This window comes from Lissotriton helveticus, chromosome 1_1 (assembly GCF_964261635.1).
Source record: "Lissotriton helveticus chromosome 1_1, aLisHel1.1, whole genome shotgun sequence".
NCBI lineage: Eukaryota > Metazoa > Chordata > Amphibia > Caudata > Salamandridae > Lissotriton > Lissotriton helveticus.
Window position 1 is genome coordinate 1335620837 of NC_136057.1, and position 24134 is coordinate 1335644970.

The 24134-nt window shown below is 41.7% G+C and overlaps 1 protein-coding gene across 1 annotated transcript in view; it reads left to right on the forward strand.

Annotated features, from left to right (window-relative positions):
- Window positions 1-12632: 12632 nt before the first annotated feature.
- Window positions 12633-24134, forward strand: part of LOC144772845 (resistin-like) — a 41003-nt gene continuing 29501 nt past the window's right edge. Inside the window, exon 1 of the mRNA XM_078657467.1 lies at window positions 12633-12767. Within this exon, the coding sequence (XP_078513593.1) occupies window positions 12650-12767 (118 nt within the window). The 5' untranslated portion in view covers window positions 12633-12649. The remainder of the gene's footprint in view (window positions 12768-24134) is intronic.

Genomic DNA, 24134 nt, shown 5'->3' on the forward strand with positions numbered 1-24134 from the left:
AGGCTCTGCGCATTGGAATAATATCTTCAATAGTATAGACCTAGGGCAGAGGTTAACTAGGTCTTCTACCGACGATATTAGACTTAAAGTTTTGTGTTTGCCAGCTAGCTCAGAGTTCACTAGAAACTTTCTCGAATAGGCAAGGAGGGTCTGAACCTCCCTGGATAGACAAGAAGGGATTTAGTTTCTGACAACCATAGAACATGACAACTTTGCTCTCCCCTAATCAAGAGTGTATCTCTAGAGTCGTGTGAAAACAAAAGACAACTTATTTTACTCAGTCAGTTCAGTGCATTCTTAGTTTCACCAGTTTGTAGAGAAAGGAAGAGATGGGCGTGTTCAATAAAAGATGTTATTTATTGATCAGTCTCTTTTCTCGTACAAGAGAAATGAATCGCTATTATTGCAATACTTATAGTTAAGTAAAGTGCATACAGTAAAGACAGAATTATAAAATAATACTGTAAAAGCATTGATATGGTTTCTGAGCCATATGATACTTTAAAATGGATAAAATAGATACATACATATATACATTGACTAATCGTACTCAACTGGTGCTTCTAACCATGCCTACCCCAGTGTACCTGACCTAAGCCTAATACGTGGGCGGGAGTAGATAAGTAGCAGTTTAAGTTAAGTTTGTTTTGCCAAGGGACTGACTCAAGAATTCTCTGCAAGGGGTTATTCAGTTCTGTACCTGGGATCTAGAAGGTTGGAGGGCTGGTATCTCTTATCCCAGGTCTTGATATTCCAGCTGCCTGCGAGGGCGGCTTGGAAGCGCCGGAGCTGGATTTCTCGGCAGGAGAAAAGCAGCGTCTCTCTCTCAGCGCGTCAGGAAGGAGGGGCAGCGTCTGTGGGCTTCGCTCTCAGCTGGGCTCCTCGGCAAGTCTCGCTGCTCCAATCTCGTCACCACCGCGTGTGTTTGCTTAAGGCAATGTCGGTAATATTTATACCTGAAAGGTGCCGAGATTGACGTAAGGATGGACATAAATACGTCAATAAGGATGTCATACGAACGGGTTCGTTCGCACATTCTTTACTGAAGTTCTCGATGAAATCAAAACAATGGCTGCGGGGATTTTCCCAGGTCGCTGTAGGTTTGATTTGTTTTGAGAACTCCGTATGCCTATCAGGGGGCTGGAGGAATATTGCTTGCCTAATTAGATGGCATGCGTTATGACTTAATCAGATAACGCGCTTCTGTGCCGTGGTGTGGCTCAATCAGATAACGGGTTTTTGCGCCGTTAGATGGCTGCTAGTTAATTATTAACCAAACCAGGGTCAGGAATAGGGGGATCGATACAGTACCCATAGAAATACATCACACCCACTCCACGTAGACTATGTCCATATTTACAAATCTAGGCATAGTAAAAACTAGTAGTGCATGTGTATACCGTACCACTCCAAAATACATTCATATGCATTCTGAAAACTGGAAATATACGAAAGATAATTATATGTACTATATGCACTCAAGCAGTATAATAATGCTAAATCTATAACGCATATTTTAAACTCAGCATGAATAAAATGCGAAAACTACACATGAAATGGCTCTTAATACAGAAGAAAAGTGCGAGACCATTTCATCACAACATAAAATTTGTATGAACATGCTAGAGGGTAGCTAATGTCTCTAGAGTACCTAAAATAGAAATTCAGTTCTTTAAGAATAGTTTCTACTTTAAGCAGAAGATAAGTGTCCCAAAAAATTGTAAATATTTTTGGATTGGGGAAAAAGGTTCCCGCTGTCTGAAAAAACTGATGAGAAAAAATTCCCATATCGCTTTTTAAAAGTTGAAGGCCAAATTCAGGATGTAGGGAACTCCGTGTGCTAGCTTGCTCAAAGTCATTCCTTCTGTTCTGGTGAAAACAACATATCATTCAGACTGTTGAAAAAACTGTCAACAGCTTCTTGCGAAAGATCCACTAACTCGGAAAAAGTTGTTACCATGCATTCATGAGCATGATTGCCTCCATTGATGTTTTGATCAGCATAGCTCACTGAAGGTCGTACCTCATCGATGCTGCTTTCATCTCGTACTTCACTACCCCTCAATCGCAGTGGTGAAGTCTCCACGAATGCCGTCATCAGGATAGGTAGCCGCAGGGGACAGCACAATGTATGAGCCGTTACCGGACCCAACAAGGTTTCTGCGTCCATTGGCACATCCGATTGTAGTGTCAGACAGGTGTCCAACACGCATTCTTCGCCACATAGCAAGCACCTTAATACAGGCATAACACAACGTTGCCACATCGGTCTAAATGAAAGAAACCAAGTCATGTTCAAGTCCCGAAGCCGTGCTAGTCCAAGGACTTTAGTTATGCGGTCCCGGTAGCCAATGGCTAGGATCGTTTCTTCCCTTGTCGCAGGTGTTTTTTCTGTGACATGGTTTGCCATAGCGAAGTAACAGGATCAAAAATAGGATGCCTGCCACTAGTCCCAAAAGGAGAGGAAGTCCGCCAAAAATGGAATGGACAAAGTCTGGAAAAATACCCAGGATGGCTTTGAATGGTGTTAAAGCTCCTGAAAACACTGTCTTAAATACACTTGAGACACCACTGGTATCAGAAATATTTAAGATTTTGTTCAGTATTTCTGCGAAATGTATGGGGGAATTAGTTGATAACAATGAATGAATCTCTGCCGTTGTCCTTGCAACTTGGAGATCATACGTTTCTTTAGATGACGTTAGCCTGGTCGGCGTCTGTAGGAGCACTGTCTTCATTCTGCTTAAAGTATCAATTCGAATAGAAGCAATTTTCAAGTTGGGCCATAACCTTGCCTCCCTGTCTGGAGAATCGTTAGGGAACAATACTCGTTCACAGCACATGACCTTCCTAGTCACGGTTATGAGATAAGGTTTTCCGGGCAGCAAACTACAACATCTGCGATCTACTATTAGGATGTAACTCCCGTTCGAGAGCCTCCTAAAGAATGGTTCTATTTGTGTTGCAGGTGTGCCTAGCTGGTAACATGAAAGGTTATTTGAAGTCCCTTCACAGGCTCCATGCAAACTAATACCCTGACACAGAAGTGTACCGCTTAGTGACCTCGCACAATTATTGCCACTAAGAAACACACTCTGGCCTTTATTACTGACACATGCGTGTGTATAGGGCAAGTTCCATGTTGTCTTAATGTACCCTTTACCCAACCTTTCATACTGGCCTGCCTGTATATATTTTTGGCAGTATTGAAACCTGAAAGTTGATATCGGAATATTAATTATCCCATGTATTATCCATTCAATGACAGGTCGTTCTGACATTGTCAATGGTAATCTCTCGAGTTTCTCAATGCTCAGAATTGTATAATCAGCACCCTTCTGTGCCATACTGATTTGTTTATCAGTAAGGTTAAAGATATTAAATAATGACGTTGTGTTGATTAAACGCCAAGGCACATAGCCTGAACGCAGATTTTGTAACGTCCAGCCAAGCTGTACAATAGAACGCAATTGGGACTGACCGTGTTGTAACAACAGTAAGTCTTGCGATATTATATCGATTGCTGAAGACACAATGCTGTCCAGAGAGTATATTCTGGAGGACAGAGTCATTAACCCATTGTCCACCACAGAAAGTGATGTTTCCAAATTAATACGGTCAATTTCCCGTATTTTCTCTGCTGTCTCAATTTGAGTTTCTTTCCAGGCTTCGTTATAAGCTGCATATATAGAGGCCGCTATGAAACGTTTTTGACGCTGTTTGCGTGGTCCCATAATGAAATCACGCAAGTCAGCACCTTCTGTAAGTAAAGTTAGGTGTTGCTTAATTTCTGCCAGTGTGGATGTTTGTAGCCATTGAAGGCAGAGCTTGCCCACACTGTAGGTGGTAACTATCCCTGGATGTTGTCTTTGGGAATATCTAGGGTCTGGCCTGGTCAATGTGAACCCCTGTATTTTGTTCAGGAATCTGTCTTGACAGTTATTTGTATCTGTCGGCCAGATCAACCATTTTTCCATTCAGGATGTGTTCTGTTTTGGTTTAATATATGGTTCACGTCTATCTCAACATCTATAGAGCTATTACTGTTCACTGTTGGCTTTGGAATAGACGGTTTGTTTAAATCTTTGATTTTGGCTAAGCCAAGACAGGTAGTTTGTTGAATAGTGTCATTCAAAAATATAATTTGTTCTGGGATCATGCAGGCTCTAAACAGTGATTCTATACCTTGTACTTGCCAATCTCTTGTACCCCAAACAGTTTTTGCTTCAATATTATTGTTCCAGAAATCAAAACCAAATGTATTCATTTGCTCAAAAAATGAATCTGAATATATCAATTTTGTGTTTGTAAGCATGGTCTTCATACCTGTCTTATTTGACAATTTGAAATAAAATGTTTCTGCTTCACTTGTGTTAAACCCTGAAAAGTATGAATATTTATCATAAAATGTTTTCGAGCTACCTTTTGGAGGAGTAGCACAATGTTCCCATTGGTTATAATTTAAAACATTTCTAGGTTGTGCAGATTTATGTAGATAATGGTTACCATAGTGGTTGTAGCAGAACATCTGATCATAATTAGACGAACCCTGCAAATAATCATGTTCTGTAAATTTAGCAGACATCACTAGGTCAGACATCATATCATTAATACTTTCAAAGTCCCAATCATCAGCAAATGTGCTTGGTTTAACAAAATCACTCAATGAGATCTTGAATTGGTGTGGATACTTCAGGATTTCAACCGGACCATAGATTTCATAATCAGTATTGTCCCATGCTACCCCGCCGGGTATAGGGTTGGCTGTGAAGTTGACTGAAGAAAGTTCTCTTTTCTCGACGTGTGAAGATGTGTGTGGTTTAAGGACCAAGTTGATTTTCTGGCTTGCTGTGTCCATTTTAGCATATTTTCCCTCAATGAAATGTCCCAAGCATAGTACCATGATGAGCCAAAGTATGAGGATAAATGCACCCTAAGGCCACCCAAAATTCAATCCATGGAGAAATCAGATAGGTTTCTTTCAGTTGTTGAAAAAGTTCCTTAGATTTATCTTTAAAAGTTTTTGTTGATGGCTGTTTCTTAGATTCACTCAGATCTTCAGATGAATCATCGAAGTTGATGAAGTAGCCGGATGCTGTTCTGTCAATTGTTCCAATTGCTTCTGGATTACTTTTTGTTTTATGAGTTTGCTTTGTTTCATCAGCATAGTCTTTTGTTACATCATCGTAGGTTGGTGTGTCTTGACTAAATGTTTTTATTTGGGTTTTTAGAGGTTTAAGTTCCATTGCTTTGTTGCATAGTCCTTGTTGATGTTCTGTAGGCATTTCGAATGTGATTAGCCTCTTAGTTTGAACCTCTGGATTTGTAGCAAACATTGGTGTTCTACTACTTCTTGGGAGTCCACTTGGCCTACTGTTTGTTATCGGCCACATGATTGTGGTTTTACCAGGTCGATGGATACAACTCTGTTCTCCTTTTTACCAGCAAGGGGCGGTAGTACTACTGATCTTGTCCCGTTGACAGACAAGACAGGAACTGCTTTTCTGTAAGAAGGCCCAAATTCCTTCTTTACCGCGATCTTCTCTCTGACTAGATCCCCGACTTTTGGAATCCAGACAGGCCTTGCTGGGACAGGTGGTTTCTCTTCAGTGGTTGTTGGCTGCTGTTTCAACGTTATGTTGCTCAGGTCTTTCCTTGTTTCATTTAAGTCCTGTAAAATAGCCAAACGATCTTTGATATCAAAGCATTTATCTTTAACCACTGAAGTCTGACTATCAAGATCTTGGATCATCATTCTAGTCCCGAACAATAGTTCGTACGGACTGAATCCTTTCAGAGAATTTCTTGGCAGGTTATTTAGACTACGTTGGACACTTATTAAATGTTTGATCCACCCAGCTCCCGAACCTAATACCTTTTCCATTATAGATAGCTTTATGCCTTGGTTTTTTCTTTACACCATCCCGTATCCCTCAGGAAGGAAGTGAGAAGAGTCCCGCTATGCAATGCTCATTTGGCCATGCTTCCCCATAAGCTTGAGGGCTAAAGGGAAAATATTAGTCAAAACGTAGCATGCTCCTAGCGTATATTCCATTATAGACTCGCAAATCTTTTTATAACAGTCCAGACGTCAGCCGAGCGCTGGAGTCTACATTATAAGTGAAAATTAGTCTTTTTATGTTAATATGACGCTTTTTTTCATGATGGGTACTTTCTTATTGTTGTTGTTTATCTGGAGCGAAATGCCATGGCAATAGTCCTCCTCGCTCGCCACTGCGATCTCTGTTACAGCCTGGGCAGTTTTTTGCAAAAATGTGATGATGCAGACTCATGCCTGGCCACCAGTACACTGATTGTAATTCTTCTAGGGAATGTTTTAGCTTGAGGTGTCTAAGACCCTCACCCATATGTGCGTCTGCGATTAACAAGCCTCTCCTGTCCATGTTTGGAATTACTCTGTCCCCCACTCCAGGGATTCGAGCAAAAGGAACGGAGTTTGCATCGATTATGTATGTATAGTTGAGTGGGTAATTGATCGGTAGCGCTGAGCAGTCTCCTTTTGATGACGTTCTTACCGCCAGCACTGTCTCACCGTCAATGTATTTTACTGTACGCTTTTTTGTAGCTACGGAAGCCGATTTAGTTGCAACCGCTGTGGCTGTCTCAGCCAATGAATTCCCTGCAACGTGAACGCCATCACGCCGATGACTCACTGAATGTATCACGTGAGTTTTTGGTAGTTCTTTCTTTAAAAGAACTACTTGTTCCCAAAGCGCTTTCTGCTTTATTGTGGCACCTGTGTCATCTTTGTAACCATTCTGAATCCATTTCTGCAAATCGTTATTGTATGATTTGACGCAGTAATGCGAATCGCACACTATAAGTGTCGGGAATTCGCGATCGGCATCATCTAGTGCCATTTTTAACGCTATAATTTCAGTTTGTTGTTCTGAATTATTCTCCACTGAGTGTGTTTTTGTCAATAGAGGTCTTAATTTACCTCCGCGCCACACTTCTTTTGTAACTTCACATGTGGGGTTGTATGCTTGTTCTCCCCAAACTGAGGGTTGAGCATATCCGTCTGTATAGATTACACAGGCGTACTGTCGTAAGGGCAGAATGTCGATTGGCAGAGGGTATGTTTTTTCATAATCTAGATATTTTAATTCTGGATCAAAATAGTAGTATACTTTCTCTGTAGTAATTGAATTTACCCATTGTATCCACTCTGGATTCAATGCTGTGGTTGGTAAATTACTTGGGGTTGTTAATGCCTCAAAGGCTGATTCTGCTGTTCTGACTGTGATACGTCTACCGTCAGCTTTGTCTTTTTCTCTTGCTATAGCCGTTTGAACTGCATGAACAATATTTTCTTTAATACTGAACTTCTTTTCAGCTTCTGTGTACAAGTGTGATTTGTATGCAATTGGTACCTTTTCTCCCTCATTGGAGGTCAGGTATGTGAATCCGCATCTTCCTGGGATGACTCGAATCACAAGGTTGCGTGTGTTATCACGTGTTTGTAATTTTGTTTTAACTAACATGTCTGTTTGTAAAGATCTCAAAATTTCTGTGTGTTTTTGAGTCCAGTTGATTCTTTTAAAATCTGGTTTTATTAGATCATAAAGGGGTTTGACCCTTTCTGCGTAATTTATAATGTAAGTTCTTCCGAAATTCAGGAAGCCTAGAATTGATTGTAAGTTTTTTAGTGTTCTAGGTGCTTGGATTACAGCACATTTCTCTAGAAAATTGTCAGCCAGGCTTTTGCCTTCACTTGATAGTTCATATCCTAAAAACAGGACTGTTAGATGGGCAATTCTTGACTTTTTAAAGTTGAATTTGTAACCCTCTGCTGCGAACCCAAGTATTATGGTGTTCACTCGCTTCAAGTGAGTATCCAAGTCATCATCTGTTAGATAGATGTCGTCGACATAAGATAATGCCTCGTCATCATATGTTTGTAGTAATTCTGTTACTCTCGCTGAGAATAATCCTGGGCTGTTCTTGAACCCCTGGGGCAAACGACAGAAATTATGTTTGCGCGCCATTTATTGAGAACGCCGTCAAATATCTGCTCTCTGGTGCTATATTTTGACAAAAGAATCCATTAGAGATGTCTAATGTTGTTTTGTATTTTTTGCGCACTATGTTATTCATTAGTGCAGCACTATGCGAGTTTTGTACTGCAAAGGTTTTGCAACATGAGTTAAGATGTCTGTAATCCAAAACAAGACGATATGAATTGTCTGGTTTGGAGACAGGAAACAAAGGATTATTCATTTGTGAGGTGCAAGTTTCAATCACCCCCTGGTATTCAAGTTGATCTAGGATCTCTTTTACCTGTTTTTTAGCTTCTTGCTTAATTGGGTACTGCCTCTGTGCAGTAGGTTGTGATTTTAACTGGATTTTGTGAGGAGGAGAGTCCTCATCCCATCCCACATGATTTTTATATAAGGCAGGGGCTTGAGCTACTGCCCACTTTCTTGCCGGTGTATATTTTTTATGAATTGGAATATGATTTGAGAAGGCAGGCATAATTATTTCTTCGCCATGTGGGCACTCCCTGACAAACTCGGGTGGCCAGTCTCGTTCAGCTAGAAGGATGTCATAGCCCTTGGAGAGATTATCCCAAAATAGACCCCTTATTTTTCTAGTCTTATCCCCCTCTATACGCAATGTTATTTCATATATTTTATGAGGTTTGCTAACTCTGGTATCTGCAGTTTCCACTTGAATGTATTCATTCGTGTCCACTGTCTCCAGATGATTCATAAGGACTTTGCGAGCTATGCTCACTTCTGCTGCGCTGTCTAGCATTGTCTGAGCCCATTCTCCGTTTTTCAGCTGTGTCCTCAGTATTCTCGGCATGATTTATTACTTTAATACTGGCTACCTTCTTCTTTGGAAATTGTAATTTTTTATTTTGATGAGCAGGTTCCTTGTCTTTGGACTTGACGTGCTCTTCCCTGTGTTCTGATCGTCCTCTTCTTTCCGATTTCTGCGAGGAAGTCTCAAAAGATTGAGAGGGACGTGTATCAATATCTTGATATCTATCAGGTTTTTTTATATTATCCCTATTTCTAAGGTTGTATTTTTTCACAGAGTGCTCCCTTTGGGGAGACTTGCGTCCTTGGTCAGGAGATCTTTCTCTCCGCCGAAGAGACATTCCTCTGGATTGGAATCTTTTTTCTTTTGGATTGGATTGTTTATTTCCATCCCAGCTCTTTTTTTGAGTGTTCAGATTATTTTTAATAAATACCTTTTCAGGACTTTCAACTAGTTGGGGTTTCACTGGTATTCCACCCAAACTATCTCTTCCTAGTTCTTCATAGGATTTTTCTATCATTCTGGCAATTTCAGATGGTTGCTCTGCTATATTTGTCTCTTTTAACCTCTGGCGGATCGCCACATTTGCTGCTTCTCCCTTTATGTTGGCTAATAATATTGCCGAGACCTGCTTGAAGTCTTTCAGTAATTTCATACCGAGAGTTAAAGCGGGCTCTGGACTGTATTCGTCTTGAATTTGTTTTAGCGCATCTGGTATTACTGACATGGATGGTACACCATGTGTTTTTGTGTAAATGGAAGCAAAGACTGTTCCCCAAGTGTCGCAGTCCTCCACATGTGGTGCGATTCCCATTGGAAGACAGATTGTCAGAATCCTGTGTTTCTCAACAGGGGTGGTATCTGGAAACACCGCCTCTATTTGAGTGATTTTTTATGCTAAACAGAATGGAATTTGTTCCCGTTTTGCGGGTACTTTACCTAGACAGGACTGTATGTTCTTTGGTGTAATTTTATTTGTGTTCCCCTGATGAGGGGTCAGCTGTGGAATTTTAATTGCTGGTTGGACTGTTGAAGTCCGCATTACATATTGGACTAATTGTCTATGCATTTTTATTAATTGTTTTAGCTGTGCTAAAAGGTCTGCTGCAGGCATTTCTTCAATGTCTGGATGTGGTGTGTATCCGGCTAGGACCGGCCACGTCGCTCCGGGTCTACCTAGTGGACCGAGCCTGGTGATGTGATTATTATGTTTTAGGGCGCCATTGAACAAGAGCAGGTGCTCTTGGAATTTGAGTGGTATTTCCAACTCCTCGAAAGGAGTGTACTCATTAGGAGGTTCCTCTATTTTGTAATAGTGGAAGTCCTTTGTTACAGCGTTTGCTGCTGGAAAGTTTATCCATGAATAGGATACCTCTGTCTGCCGATATTCGTGTGCCTCAATTACGAATATGACTGTACCACCTCTTGGTGTCAGCCCATTTTCTATAAGTTTTAAAGTTATAGATTTTCTTATGTTGACCGGGATGAGTATTATATCCGGGTCATTTTGCAGCAGAGTATTATCAGCTGCTATGAGCTCAGCTGCTATTATAGCTGTCTCCCTTTCTACTTCACTGTCTGACATTTTACTGTTAGAAAGGTTATTTTGTCTGTTTGCAGATCAGGTTTCCACGGAAACACAGATTAGATGCACAATATTTTGGAACAGTATATCCTTCAACGTTGAATAAACCAAGAATCATACATAGGAGTCTCCTCCTGCGAGGTTTGGCGGATATGACCTTTCACCCACTCCAGACGTCTTTGGAGTATTATGGGAAAAAAGGGGCTCTGTGTGAAAAAGCACGACTGAGTTACTCAAATGTCTTGCGTTAGTTTTATCGCCTTTCCAAACGGTTGGGCGCCATGTAGTGTAGTTCCTATTATCCCAATAGGCTCTGCGCATTGGAATAATATCTTCAATAGTATAGACCTAGGGCAGAGGTTAACTAGGTCTTCTACCAACGATATTAGACTTAATGTTTTGTGTTTGCCAGCTAGCTCAGAGTTCACTAGAAACTTTCTCGAATAGGCAAGGAGGGTCTGAACCTCCCTGGATAGACAAGAAGGGATTTAGTTTCTGACAACCATAGAACATGACAACTTTGCTCTCCCCTAATCAAGAGTGTATCTCTAGAGTCGTGTGAAAACAAAAGACAACTTATTTTACTCAGTCAGTTCAGTGCATTCTTAGTTTCACCAGTTTGTAGAGAAAGGAAGAGATGGGCGTGTTCAATAAAAGATGTTATTTATTGATCAGTCTCTTTTCTCGTACAAGAGAAATGAATCGCTATTATTGCAATACTTATAGTTAAGTAAAGTGCATACAGTAAAGACAGAATTATAAAATAATACTGTAAAAGCATTGATATGGTTTCTGAGCCATATGATACTTTAAAATGGATAAAATAGATACATACATATATACATTGACTAATCGTACTCAACTGGTGCTTCTAACCACGCCTACCCCAGTGTACCTGACCTAAGCCTAATACGTGGGCGGGAGTAGATAAGTAGCAGTTTAAGTTAAGTTTGTTTTGCCAAGGGACTGACTCAATAATTCTCTGCAAGGGGTTATTCAGTTCTGTACCTGGGATCTAGAAGGTTGGAGGGCTGGTATCTCTTATCCCAGGTCTTGATATTCCAGCTGCCTGCGAGGGCGGCTTGGAAGCGCCGGAGCTGGATTTCTCGTCAGGAGAAAAGCAGCATCTCTCTCTCAGCGCGTCAGGAAGGAGGGGCAGCGCCTGTGGGCTTCGCTCTCAGCTGGGCTCCTCGGCAAGTCTCGCTGCTCCAATCTCGTCACCACCGCGTGTGTTTGCTTAAGGCAATGTCGGTAATATTTATACCTGAAAGGTGCCGAGATTGACGTAAGGATGGACATAAATACGTCAATAAGGATGTCATACGAACGGGTTCGTTCGCACATTCTTTACTGAAGTTCTCGATGAAATCAAAACAATGGCTGCGGGGATTTTCCCAGGTCGCTGTAGGTTTGATTTGTTTTGAGAACTCCGTATGCCTATCAGGGGGCTGGAGGAATATCGCTTGCCTAATTAGATGGCATGTGTTATGACTTAATCAGATAACGCGCTTCTTTGCCGTGGTGTGGCTCAATCAGATAACGGGTTTTTGCGCCGTTAGATGGCTGCTAGTTAATTATTAACCAAACCAGGGTCAGGAATAGGGGGATCGATACAGTACCCATAGAAATACATCACAGTGGCCTTGCAGATATGATTGCCTCACCGGTGGTGCATGCCTCTCGCAAATGAGGCCCTGTAAATGGGGACACCACTTAGCCACTGAACTGTGGTGTAAACTACTATTGTAGTACTGGTGCCCCTCATTCTGGAATTGTGGGTACGGGTGGGCCAAGATGTTTCTTGTCAAATATAGCACCAGTGTTTCCCCCTGACCAGGTATTTGGTCTCATGTGCAGTAGTTATCTTTGTAGTATTGCCTTCCTGTCTGAAACATAACCTCTTCCTGCTCATCCACTACTGGAGATAAGTAAAGCCAGTGAAATGGACCCATGTCAGCACAATTCCTGGATCATTACAGTCACAGTCCAAAAAAAAAAACATCCCTATCTGGTAATAAAACAGAAGATGGGTACATCATCTTTCTGGTCTCAGTAACCGCAGACCTGCACCCTTCAGGTCTGCACCCCATCCCATTCCAATGCTAGACCCCTGAAGCCTACATCTGACGCTATTCCTGTGCTAGAACCCTACAGGCCTTCCTCCACCCATACCAGTTTTAGAGCCATCTGAGATATCCTGCTCTATTGTATAGGCAGAATTGACCTGTGATCGCACATTTCCTATTCTTCTCTTGCAGAAACAAGACTTCTTAAACTATGATGTTGGCCCACTTCCTGATCGTTGTCCTTCTCCTGCCTGGCTTTCTCGACGCCTCTTCGGAGTCTTGCACACTCAGTGACCTCATGTCATTAAACAGCCTCATAAAATCTATGGGTGAGGAAATGTGAACTTCAATACATCTATGCATGAACTTCAGTGAGTGAATGAGCAAATGAAGGAGTGGGTGTGAGTTCCATTTGTGCATTTGTCTGTTAGCCCTACTACTTTATTTCCATTCGATAACCTCATTCGGACCATCTGTTCAGTTTTTTCACCCTCAAAGTCATTGAGTGATCCAACTCCTTTCTTTAGTAAGTTATTATGCGTGTATAGCTCATTGTAGCAGTAGCCAATGGTTCTCTCCACTGGGTTGTTGACCTACAACTTACCTATTCTCACAAAAACTAGACTAGCCATCTCTACTCTAATATCACTAGCCACCTAACACATAGTAGCCATTTAACAAAACATTGCGGCAGCCAGAAGATTCTCCACTGATGTTAGTAATTCTGCTCTATTCCTGCCCTTGTTTGTCATGTGAACAATATACTTCCCGGGGCCTTTCCACCACACCTTGCTTTGCTTCCTTCACCCTAACCACGTTATCTCCTCCCACCACCATTTTGCATGGGGCACAGACTAACTCCATTCCATTTAATCCCAACATTGCTATTGCTAGTTAGCACTTGTAAAGTTCACAACCCCTTATCACCTTCCATACCTCATGACAGGTTGCTTTCTCGAAGGGCCCTTCTCAACCTGCATTCCTGACAGTTTCACTAAGGGATCCAGAGAGACAAATCTTGAACGTGTATTTGTAACAACATTCTTATCATGATGCACACAGTGATCTCCGAGCCATGGGCCTTAAATGGCTGCACACATTTCGAAAAAACAAAAGACATTTACAAGTATACCAGACTCTTTGAACACCTGAAGCAATTTAAATACATGAAATGTCCAGCAGTAGAACACGTTAGATGACAGGCACCGATAACATTGGCCCTCTTTTAACTGTTTACAATGCACTACCCATTCACCATCACTTTATTTTCTCATACACTTGCTCTACACTCACTCATCTACATTCACTATACTTACTATGTCTGAGAGGAGGAAGGTTAAGCTCTACCTTACACGGAAATGGGGTTTCACTAGCCCCCCCGAGAGAAGCATCCTCATGAAAGATGGGACTGGGATGAGGCAATTGTAGTTTAGAGATGCTTGAAGCGTGATCTCCAAGACACACTGGACCAGAGGTTTGAGGTGGAATCTGGCGCAGGTCACCATAAAAACAACTCTGGAAGACAAACTTCCCTGATAAAGGTGTTCACTGTTTACCTCTTTAGACTGATGAGTGGGCAAAAAGCACCCTAGGCTTGGGAAACTCCAGGCCTTACTCCTCGAAATGCTGTCCTCAACAAAGCATTAGCTCTGCTGCAGCAGGTAGCAGTCTGGAAATCCAAGTGCCCGTACCCTCACCTAAAACCTAGTGTGTTGATGCGGCTACAACAGAGCACTGGAGGGTGGTGAATGTGGTAAAGGTCCAGTAGAGCTGATACATGTAAGACTTTCTTGAACAAAATGCCCAAAGCCACAGTTGTAGGACTCCATGCATAGACCAAGTGATCCCGAGTGCCAGCGAGTGGGATTTTGTCAGAAGAAATAAATCCCAACATTCCCTGCAGAATCAAGAACAAGATCTTTATAGAAAGTATTTTTTGCTGGCTGTCATTTAAATGGTGGACTGGACGAGATATGGAGTTACCTTTATTTTAAACTATCTACTTGTTATTTCTGTTAAACCTCAGAGTTGAGGACCATGATTGAATCTTTTTTCATACAATAGAAACTAAAGATCCTACCTTTCAACCCACCAAACAGTGAAGGTCCTTCCTCTCCTACACACCGATCAAAGTGAAAAGAGCAATAATCACCTCCCGGGCTCGGCTTCTTCTCGATAGTGGTCATTACATTTCTCGGATGAAGATTTCACTGATGAGACAACACCCCCTCACTGGCCACCAAGATCAGACTGAGAACAACATCAACCCATTAGTTGGAGCTGTTACTAGTGTGTCGACACATTGGTTATGCTCTGTCCAACTGGAAGGGGCATTGGCTGCTCCATGGCGATCTGCTCTACAGGTGATTTCAGAATAAGGAAGTGCAGAAAGTTGTCAGCCTTAGGCTGGCAATGCAATCTGCATTCCACAAAACACTATTGCACCAAAGAGTCTTTTTTTTGGCAAATGCTCCATACTTCTGGCTTGGACATTTTGTCAAGCAAAATTGTAATTACAGTTGGGAAACTGGCAGATACTGGAGATCTTACCAACTTATTCTTTGCTGGCATATCCTGGCTGCCAATTATTCCAACATAGGTCCATGGGGACCGAGTACTTTCAAGAGTTTTAGGATAATCACAGATAATGCACACGATTTCCATTTAGATTCATTGCAAGCAAATGTATTGTTTGCAGATCTTATATGGATATCCTGAAATGGATTTGGCCCTTGGGGATCTAAGCTGATTACCCTCATGCACACAGTACAATTACACATTATTGCTAACACCGTGCACATGCAAATAACACATTAAGGCGTCGTTCATCTCAAAAATAGCTTTTCTCATAAAACACCAGGCCCACTGAAGTCACCCTTCCACACACAATGCCAATACGTTACTCTCCTTGTTTCTAGACTCAAACAAATTACCTGTCTCTATTCATTCATTCATTCATTTAAATATATTTCTGAGCTCTCACTTGCATTCTGATTACTGCAAGCATCTATTTCGTTTTACAGACTTTTAAAAACCTATTGATTGTGCTAATATGTGTTTTTAAATATATTTCTGAGCTCTCACTTGCATTCTGGTCGCTACTCCCAGGTCCACCACAGCTTCTGTGCTGATTGTTGTGGAGGGAGGTTCAAGCGACACCACTTCCTGGTTGCTCCATCCTGGGCAGCCATCTTGGGGAGGTTGACGGGCTAGTCTCCACCCTCACCTAATCTATATGACCTCTTCCTACCTCGCGCAGCGGTGACGCGCAGCGGTAGCGCCGTATACGCGCCGAAGAGGCGCCAAAGAGAAGCCAGTCTGCGCCAGTCCGCGTTCAGACGCTTCTCGCTGGCCCTGGCTTGGGAGCCGCCCAGCACCATGGTGGGTATTCGTATTTCCTACAACTCTTTGTTGTTACGCTCCTTACGTCCCCCCACCAGTCCCTCCTGTCGCCACTCTTTTTCCCCAGCTAACCTTGAACATCACTGTAAGCACTGTACATGGAGCACCCCCCGCCCATACAGCTACTCTCTCCCTCCGGGAGAGATTTGGAGATTGTATCTCCTCAATTGCCGGTCACTACCTAAACACTTCACAGAGCTGCATCTGATGATTGAAGAGCTCAATCCTGACGCTCTATTTTTAACGGAAACTTGGCTCCAGATGGACAATGACCCGACTACAATATGGGCCACACCTCAAGGCTATACCCTCAAGCGCCTCGACCGCCAGTCGGGGAGAGGCGGGGGCCTGGCCGTTATATATAGGGACAGTTTTAAGTGTTGTGTCATTCCCAATTCCCCGCCGACCTGCGAGAGCTTACACTTTGCGCTTGGTTTTTCCACCACCACCACCTTCTCCGGTATCTTACTCTATCGTCCACCTGGTTCCCTTAACAATTTCATTACGCAAATCACGGACCTCACTGCCAATGCAGTTTTGACCTCATCTAACTTCACCTTGCTTGGGGATTTTATCATCCATTTAGATGACCAGCTAATAACTTACGGGTCAACATGCAAGCGTTAGATCTTTGCCAGAGAGGCCATCAGGCGACCCACAAGAAGGGACATCTTCTTGATCACATATACAGCAACACCAAACTTAATGTAGAGTCCCCAGTTCCACTACCCTGGACCGATCACTTCCTGATACCTTTTACCTGGCTTTCCAACTCCTCTTCCCCTTGTGATGTTCCTACCAAGTATCTGGGCAGGAAATGGTCCTCTCTTTCCCTCACCGACTGGACAACTGCTCTCGTCCAAGATCCCCCGAGGAAGGCTACGACTCCTGCCTCTGCCTCTAACGATTTTGATCACTGGATTTCCAGCACCCTAGACCAAGTTCTTCCCAAACGCCCTTGTAAACTTATTAGAAGACCTAAAGTCGCACCTTGGTACACTCCTGCTCTAAGGTTATTAAAACTTGACTGCCGTAAACTTGAGAGAGCATGGAGGAAGGACCATTCTTCATCTAGGAAAGATGATTATAGGTCTGCAATGAAGCTCTACAAATTAGAGATTAAAAAGGCGCAAGCCTTCTTCTATGAAGGGAAAATTAATGCAGCAGCCAATGCCCCCAGGGAAATCTTTAGGATAGCTAAGTCCCTTATTTCACCCCCGGCTGAGCGTCCCACTGCCGAAGGTGCACAAGACCGCTGCAATGAGCTGGCTGCCTTCTTCTCAAAGAAAATTTTGACCATATACTCCTCCTTTAGCAATTCTATGGTCATCGCCCGCTCTGTCCCACATAAACCAGCTGACTCTCTGGCTCTCTGTAAGCTGGACACAATTCCGCTTCTTGATGCCTGTAGTCTGGATAGATTAATCTCCAAAGTTACTTCCGGGTCACCCAATGACCCGGCACCCCCCCGGATCCTTGTCAAGGCCTTGGACGTTATTCGTCCTGTCATCTTGGAAACCTTAAACACTTCCATTGTGTCCAAATCGGTCCCACTCTCCTGGAAATGTGCCATGGTGAGGGCACTTCTCAAAAAGCCCACCCTGGATCAGAGCAACCTGTCCAACTACCGTCCCATTTCGTTGCTCCCCTGGTTGAGTAAACTGCTGGAGAGGCACGTCAACAACATCTTAACAGACTATTTGGAGTCCAACTGTCTGTTGCGTGCCTCCCAGACAGGATTTCGTCCTCAACACGGTACCGAAACCGCTATGTTAGCGGTTACAGAAGAAGCAAGAGCTATTCTTGATCAGGGAGGAAAGGTGGCCATTATCTTGTTAGATCTTAGCGCCGCGTTCGACACGGTGAACCATGCCACGCTATTACATCGACTGGCTGGCATGGGCGTGTCGGGCGCGGCCCTGGATTGGCTTGCCTCCTTTATGAGCGAGCGTTTCTTCCAGGTCTTCGAGGGTGAGACAGTCTCTCCCAAACATCCTCTCAGGTGCGGGGTTCCTCAGGGCTCCTCCCTGAGCCCGACCCTTTTTAACGCCTTCATGGAACCTCTGCACAGGATAGTCCATCCCTTTGGTGTGCGTATTGTCACCTACGCGGATGATACGCAGCTGGTGGTCTCGCTAGATCACGCAGATGGATCATCCAACACCTTAGGCCCCTGTCTAGAGGCTGTTGCCAGATGGATGCAAGCCTCTTGTCTGAAACTTAACGGGGAGAAGACAGACATCATTCTCCTCGGAAATTCCTCCCCGTCTATTCTTGCACCCGTCTGGCCACCATGTCTTGGCGCTCTCCCCGCCCCTAGGTCCCAGATAAAGAGCCTCGGGATCTGGCTCGACACCGCCCTTGATTTCTCGGTCCAGGCTACTAAGACCGCCGCCACTTGCTTTGGACTAATGAGGATGCTCCGGCGGGTGCTCCCTTTGCTCCCTCTCCAGGCAAGGAGGATCATGGTCCAGGCCCTGATTCTCTCCCGCCTGGACTACGGGAATGCTCTCTATCTGGGAGCACTGGCCTCGGTACTTCAGAAGCTTCAGGTCACACAAAATAGTGCGGCCCGCCTACTGTTTAATCTGCCCCGTCGGCAGTCGGCGAGGAAGGCTCTGAAAGACCTCCATTGGCTCCCAATGGCTGCCAGAGTGCAGTTCAAGGCTTTGTGCATCCTGCACAAATCCTTCCATCGTGTAGGCCCAGCGATTCTGCACCCCCTGGTTACGCCCTATGTTCCAGCCCGCTCCCTTCGTTCTGGCACCCTGCAGCTGGCTACCTCCTCTAAAATCAATAAAGCCCGGTGGGGTGGCCGCTCTTTTTCCCACTCGGCGGCCAGACTCTGGAACGCCCTTCCCCTCACCATCCGAGGAAACAGCAACCTCCTGTCTTTTAGAAAGGCCTTGAAAACGCATTTGTTTGCAAAATCCTGCTGATCTGCCCTGAGCCTGCGCTAAACCATTTAATCTTCAAGCGCTGCGAGGCCTCAGGGCAGTTATGCGCTATACAAATGCAATTTTTCATTTCCTTTCATTTCATTTCATTTCATTCATTCACCCATACCCTGTCAATGCAAGCCTTTTCTTCATCCATGCTGCATTCACACTTCACCATGCCTGCCCTCAATCATTTAACTACACTGCACTCAATGATGCAACATCACTACACTCATGCACCCTGCCATACTATATACACCCAGTGTCAGTGCATATCATCAGCAACACAAAAAAAACAATTTCAACAAACTCCTACCCCACTACATCTAGAACTCCTACAACCTTTAGACTTATTCCCACACTCTCATTATGTTCAGCTTCTACACACCAGTGATGATGGGGGAATAGGGATGGAGCTTTTAGAAAATCATGAAAACAAATGGGGAATTGTTCAGCACAATTTTCCCAAAACTGTTCAAAAACCAAAGCTTAAGAAACGGCAAATAACAAATATTCCAATATTTTTGTTTGCTGTATGCCAGGCAAGCCCAACCCTCCACAGTGTACTTAAGGTTCACCATTCCCTCCAAAACCCTTTGCAAAATGGTGAAAAAACAGTAGATTTTACAGGATGGATGCCATGAATGGATCACTAGTGCTGGTGCGGAAATCTCGAGGTAATCTCTCTTTGGAAAATTGTATAAACGTGGCAGAATTACCTTTAATTACCATTACCCTCTTTCCACGCCAATATCTATTCTCAAGGTGATGAATCTTGGCCACAGTATTTTGACCGAAGGAGCTCCCTCATAAACAATCCAATGCAAATACATATTTTAGTCAATAATGAGAGTTTGTTTTCAAGTGTTTTATTTTCTAATTAAAGTTTATGGTTCTCTCATTCTTCATTCATTTGGTCATATATTAATCAGGTTACAGAATTGATCATAGAAAAAATAAAGTTAGTGCAGAGCATATCATAATTTGCATACAGTGGTTCCATAAAGGAAATACTCCCTATTGTAAAACAATGGGGTGCAAAGGAAGTCATTACAGAACACAAAGAATCAGGTGGTTCAAGAAATTGCAAGGAAAGAGGAAATGCAAGCGCTGAACAGACAGTCTCAAACAAATGTGTTCTACCAAAAACAATGTACTTATACATATATACCCTTACATACAGTAGGAAAATGGCTCTAGGATTTCCATCAACTGCCCTTAGTGGCCAGTGTCATCATCTGGAATTCCAGGTTTGCCTGCCACAACACCTCATAAACCATAGAAGTGGCATACCCTACAGACAACAGGAAACCATTAGGTCTAGTAGAACTGTGTTTAGAAGTGCCACGGAAGTCAGTCAGAACGGTTCAAAAGTAAAGCAAGAGTTTGATTATCATGAAGCCAAATCAATAATTGAAAATGACAGAATCTTCTATAAAGAGAAATAAAGCATAGAGCAAATAAGTCTTGGCAAAGCCAGTTAGTCAAAGCATAAAGCTTGGGGTTTTTAATAAAAGGCAAAATGGAACACAGCCTGCCCTGCATCTAATCTGCCCTCATCTGAATCTGTTCTACTCTCCATCAAAGTCTGCCCTCTTCTCTTCATCTGCGAATCACCTCTGTTCTTCTCCCTTCTGTTCTGCATCTAAGTCAAAGTCTGTTCCTCTGCAGGTCTCCATCTCTAAATCTAAGTCTGAGTCCTAAACCCCTAAACCAGGAACGCGGTTATGAATCTGTAAAATGTTGCTGAGGAGTATGTTGCATGTTGTTAATCGCAACCAATGAAATCCAGCATTCTCCAGAAGCTCATCTACCCCTCTCTCCTCTGCTCTCCACACGTCATCCGTCAGGCGCTGGCCTTCTTCTCTCGGCACACTTGAATCCTACTTAAAATGACTTCATCTCCTAACCTTCTGGTAAAGAAACATTTTATTTTGACAAAACACATCACATTAGCTGCAAAAGAACTATTTAAGCAGGATTCATTAAAACATAATATGGAAATACATTTCAAAATACGTTTGCTTTCCAGTTCTGTCTGAGGCAAATAATTAAACGAGGCTTTGTTTTGAAACATTTTACAACCAACTAAATACCATAAGGCTCCGAGGGTACATGCTGTAAATTATACAAGGCATCTCTCACACAAAAAGAAACATTCCTCTGTTAACTAGAAGGTCAAGTTGGAGCCCTCTCAAGCAATTCGTGTTAATCCAATACACAGCACACAGGTTTAAACATTTTTGTAAGGTAAAGCCACATTCTATAGTGGTGACAAAATCTAAACTAGTCACATTAAAGCCAAACTATGAATTAATTGTGGATGTTTTACATGATTTATTAAGGGGAAAGCGTCTGAGTAAAGGCCTCATGTTTTCATTTTCCAGCACCAAATGTCTACGTGTCACGTTTTAAAATGCATTTTTATGTCTGAAGCTCGAGGCACATTTGTAATTTGTAGTGCTTAATTCTATAGGAAAATTTCATGCTGTCCCACTTGGTGTAGAGTCAAAATATCGAGTTTTAGATATCGACTGGACAAAATATCGAGTAAAAAATATAGAATGGACATAATATTGACTAGACATAATATAGACAACAAAAATATCGACTTGAAAAAATTAATATCGCATAGAATGGACATAATATCGAATCAAAAATATAGAATGGACATAATATCGACTAGACATAATATAGACAACAAAAATATCGAATTTAAGGTAAGTTAATAAATTTTTTTTGTGTAATATAATTCTGTAGCGGGTTGTGGGTTTATAGGGGAATAGGGTAGGAAGTAATATAATTATAATTAATTAAATATGTTAATTTATTTATTGTTATTTAATTAGAATTAATTGTTAATTAATTATTAATTGGTAATTGATTAAAATATAATTGGAAATTAATTACAATTGACTAATTGATAAACATGTTAATTTTAGTAATTTATTTTCTGTAGCGGGTTGTGGGTTTATAGGGGAATAGGGTGGGAAGTAATTTAATTATAATTAATTAAATATGTTGATTTATTTATTAATATTTATTTTCAATTAATTGTTAATTAATTATTAATTGGTAATTAAATAAAATATATTTGGTAATTAATTATAATTGATTAATTGATAAATATGTTAATTTTATTAAATTATTTTTTGTAGCGGGTTGTGGGTTTATAGGGGAATAGGGTAGGAAGTAATGTAATTATAATTAATTAAATATGTTCATTTATTTATTGTTAATTATTTTGAATTAATCGTTAATTAATTAATAATTGGCAATTAATTAAAATATAATTTGTACATAATTTTAAATGATTAATTGATGAATATGGAAATTTCATTAATTTATTTTCTGTAGCGGGTTGTGGGTTTATAGGGGAATACGGTGGGAAGTAATTTAATTATAATTAATTAAATATGTCATTTAATATATTGGTATTTATTTATAATTCATTGTTAATTAATTATTAATAGGTAAATAATTTAAATATAATTGATAATTAAAATTACTTGATTCATTATTAAATTGTAAATTAATTTATTGTTAATAAGTAATTAATTAGTATTAGTAGGTCATTTTTACATTTAAATAATAATAATTTGTATTTATAAATAATTATTTAATATATTTTATACAATTGTAAAATATTTTAATTAATTTGTAATTGGTATTACTATTTATGTTATTTATATTTATATATGAAGTATTTACTTCCCCTACTATTGCACTCACTGGAGTTGGAATAGTAATTTTTACCCCTACACTATCCAACACTTTCCCTGCTGTTGCACTCTCTGGAGTTGGAATAGTAATTTTAACCCCTACGCTATCCAACTCTTTCCTTACTGTTGCACTCTCTGGAGTTGGAATAGTAATTGTAACCCCTACGCTATTCAATGCTTTCCCTACTGATGCATTCTCTTTAGTGGGAATAGTAATTTTTACCCCTACGCTATTCAATGCTTTCCCTACTGTTGCACTCTCTGGAGTGGGAATAGTAATTTTTACCCCTACGCTATCCAACGCTTTCCCTACTGTTGCACTCGCTGGAGTGGGAATAGTAACTTTAACCCCTAAGCTATCCAACGCTTTCCCTACTATTGCACTCTCTGGAGTGGGAATAGTAATTTTTATACCTACGCCATCCAACTCTTTTCCTACTGTTGCATTCTCTGGAGTTGGAATAGTAATTTTAACCCCTACGCTATCCAACGCTTTCCCTACTGTTGCACTCTCTGGAGTGGGAATAGTAATTTTTACCCCAACGCTATCCAACGCTTTCCCTACTGTTGCACTCTCTAGAGTGGGAATAGTAATTTGTACCCCTACGCTATCCAACTCTTTCCCTACTGTTGCACTCTCTGGAGTGGGAATAGTAATTTTTACCTCTACACTATCCAACGCTTTCCATACTGTTGCACTCTCTGGAGTGGGAATAGTAATTTTTACCTCTACCCTATGCAACCCTTTACCTACTGTTGCACTAGCCCAAGTGGTAATAGTAATTTTTACCCCTACGCTATCCAACTCTTTCCCTACTGTTGCACTCTCTGGAGTGGGAATAGTAATTTTTACCCCTACGCTATCCAACGCTTTCCCTACTGTTGCACTCTCTGGAGTTGGAATAGTAATTTTAACCCCTACGCTATCCAACTCTTTCCCTACAGTTGCACTCTCTGGAGTGGGAATAGTAATTTTTACCCCTACGCTATCCAACGCTTTCCCTACTGTTGCACTCTCTGGAGTGGGAATAGTAATTTTAACCTCTACGCTATCCAACTCTTTCCCTACTGTTGCACTCTCTGGAGTGGGAATAGTAATTTTAACCCCTACGCTATCCAACGCTTTCCCTACTGTTGCACTCTCTGGAGTGGGAATAGTAATTTTTACCCCTACGCTATCCAATGCTTTCCCTACTGTTGCACTCTCTGGAGTGGGAATAGTAATTTTTACCCCTACGCTATTCAACGCTTTCCCTACTGTTGCACTCTCTGGAGTGGGAATAGTAATTTTTACTCCTACGCTATCCAACGCTTTCCCTACTGTTGAAAGCTGGAGTGGGAATAGTAATTTTTACCCCTACGCTATCCAACTCTTTCCCTACTGTTGCACTTTGAGGACTGGGAATAGTAACTTTAACCCCTACGCTATCCAACGCTTTCCCTACTGTTGCACTCTCTGGAGTGGGAATAGTAATTTTTATCCCTACGCTATCCAACTCTTTCCCTACTGTTGCACTCTCTGGAGTTGGAATAGTAATTTTAACCCCTACGCTATCCAACGCTTTCCCTACTGTTGCACTCTCTGGAGTGGGAATAGTAATTTTTACCCCTACGCTATCCAACGATTTCCCTA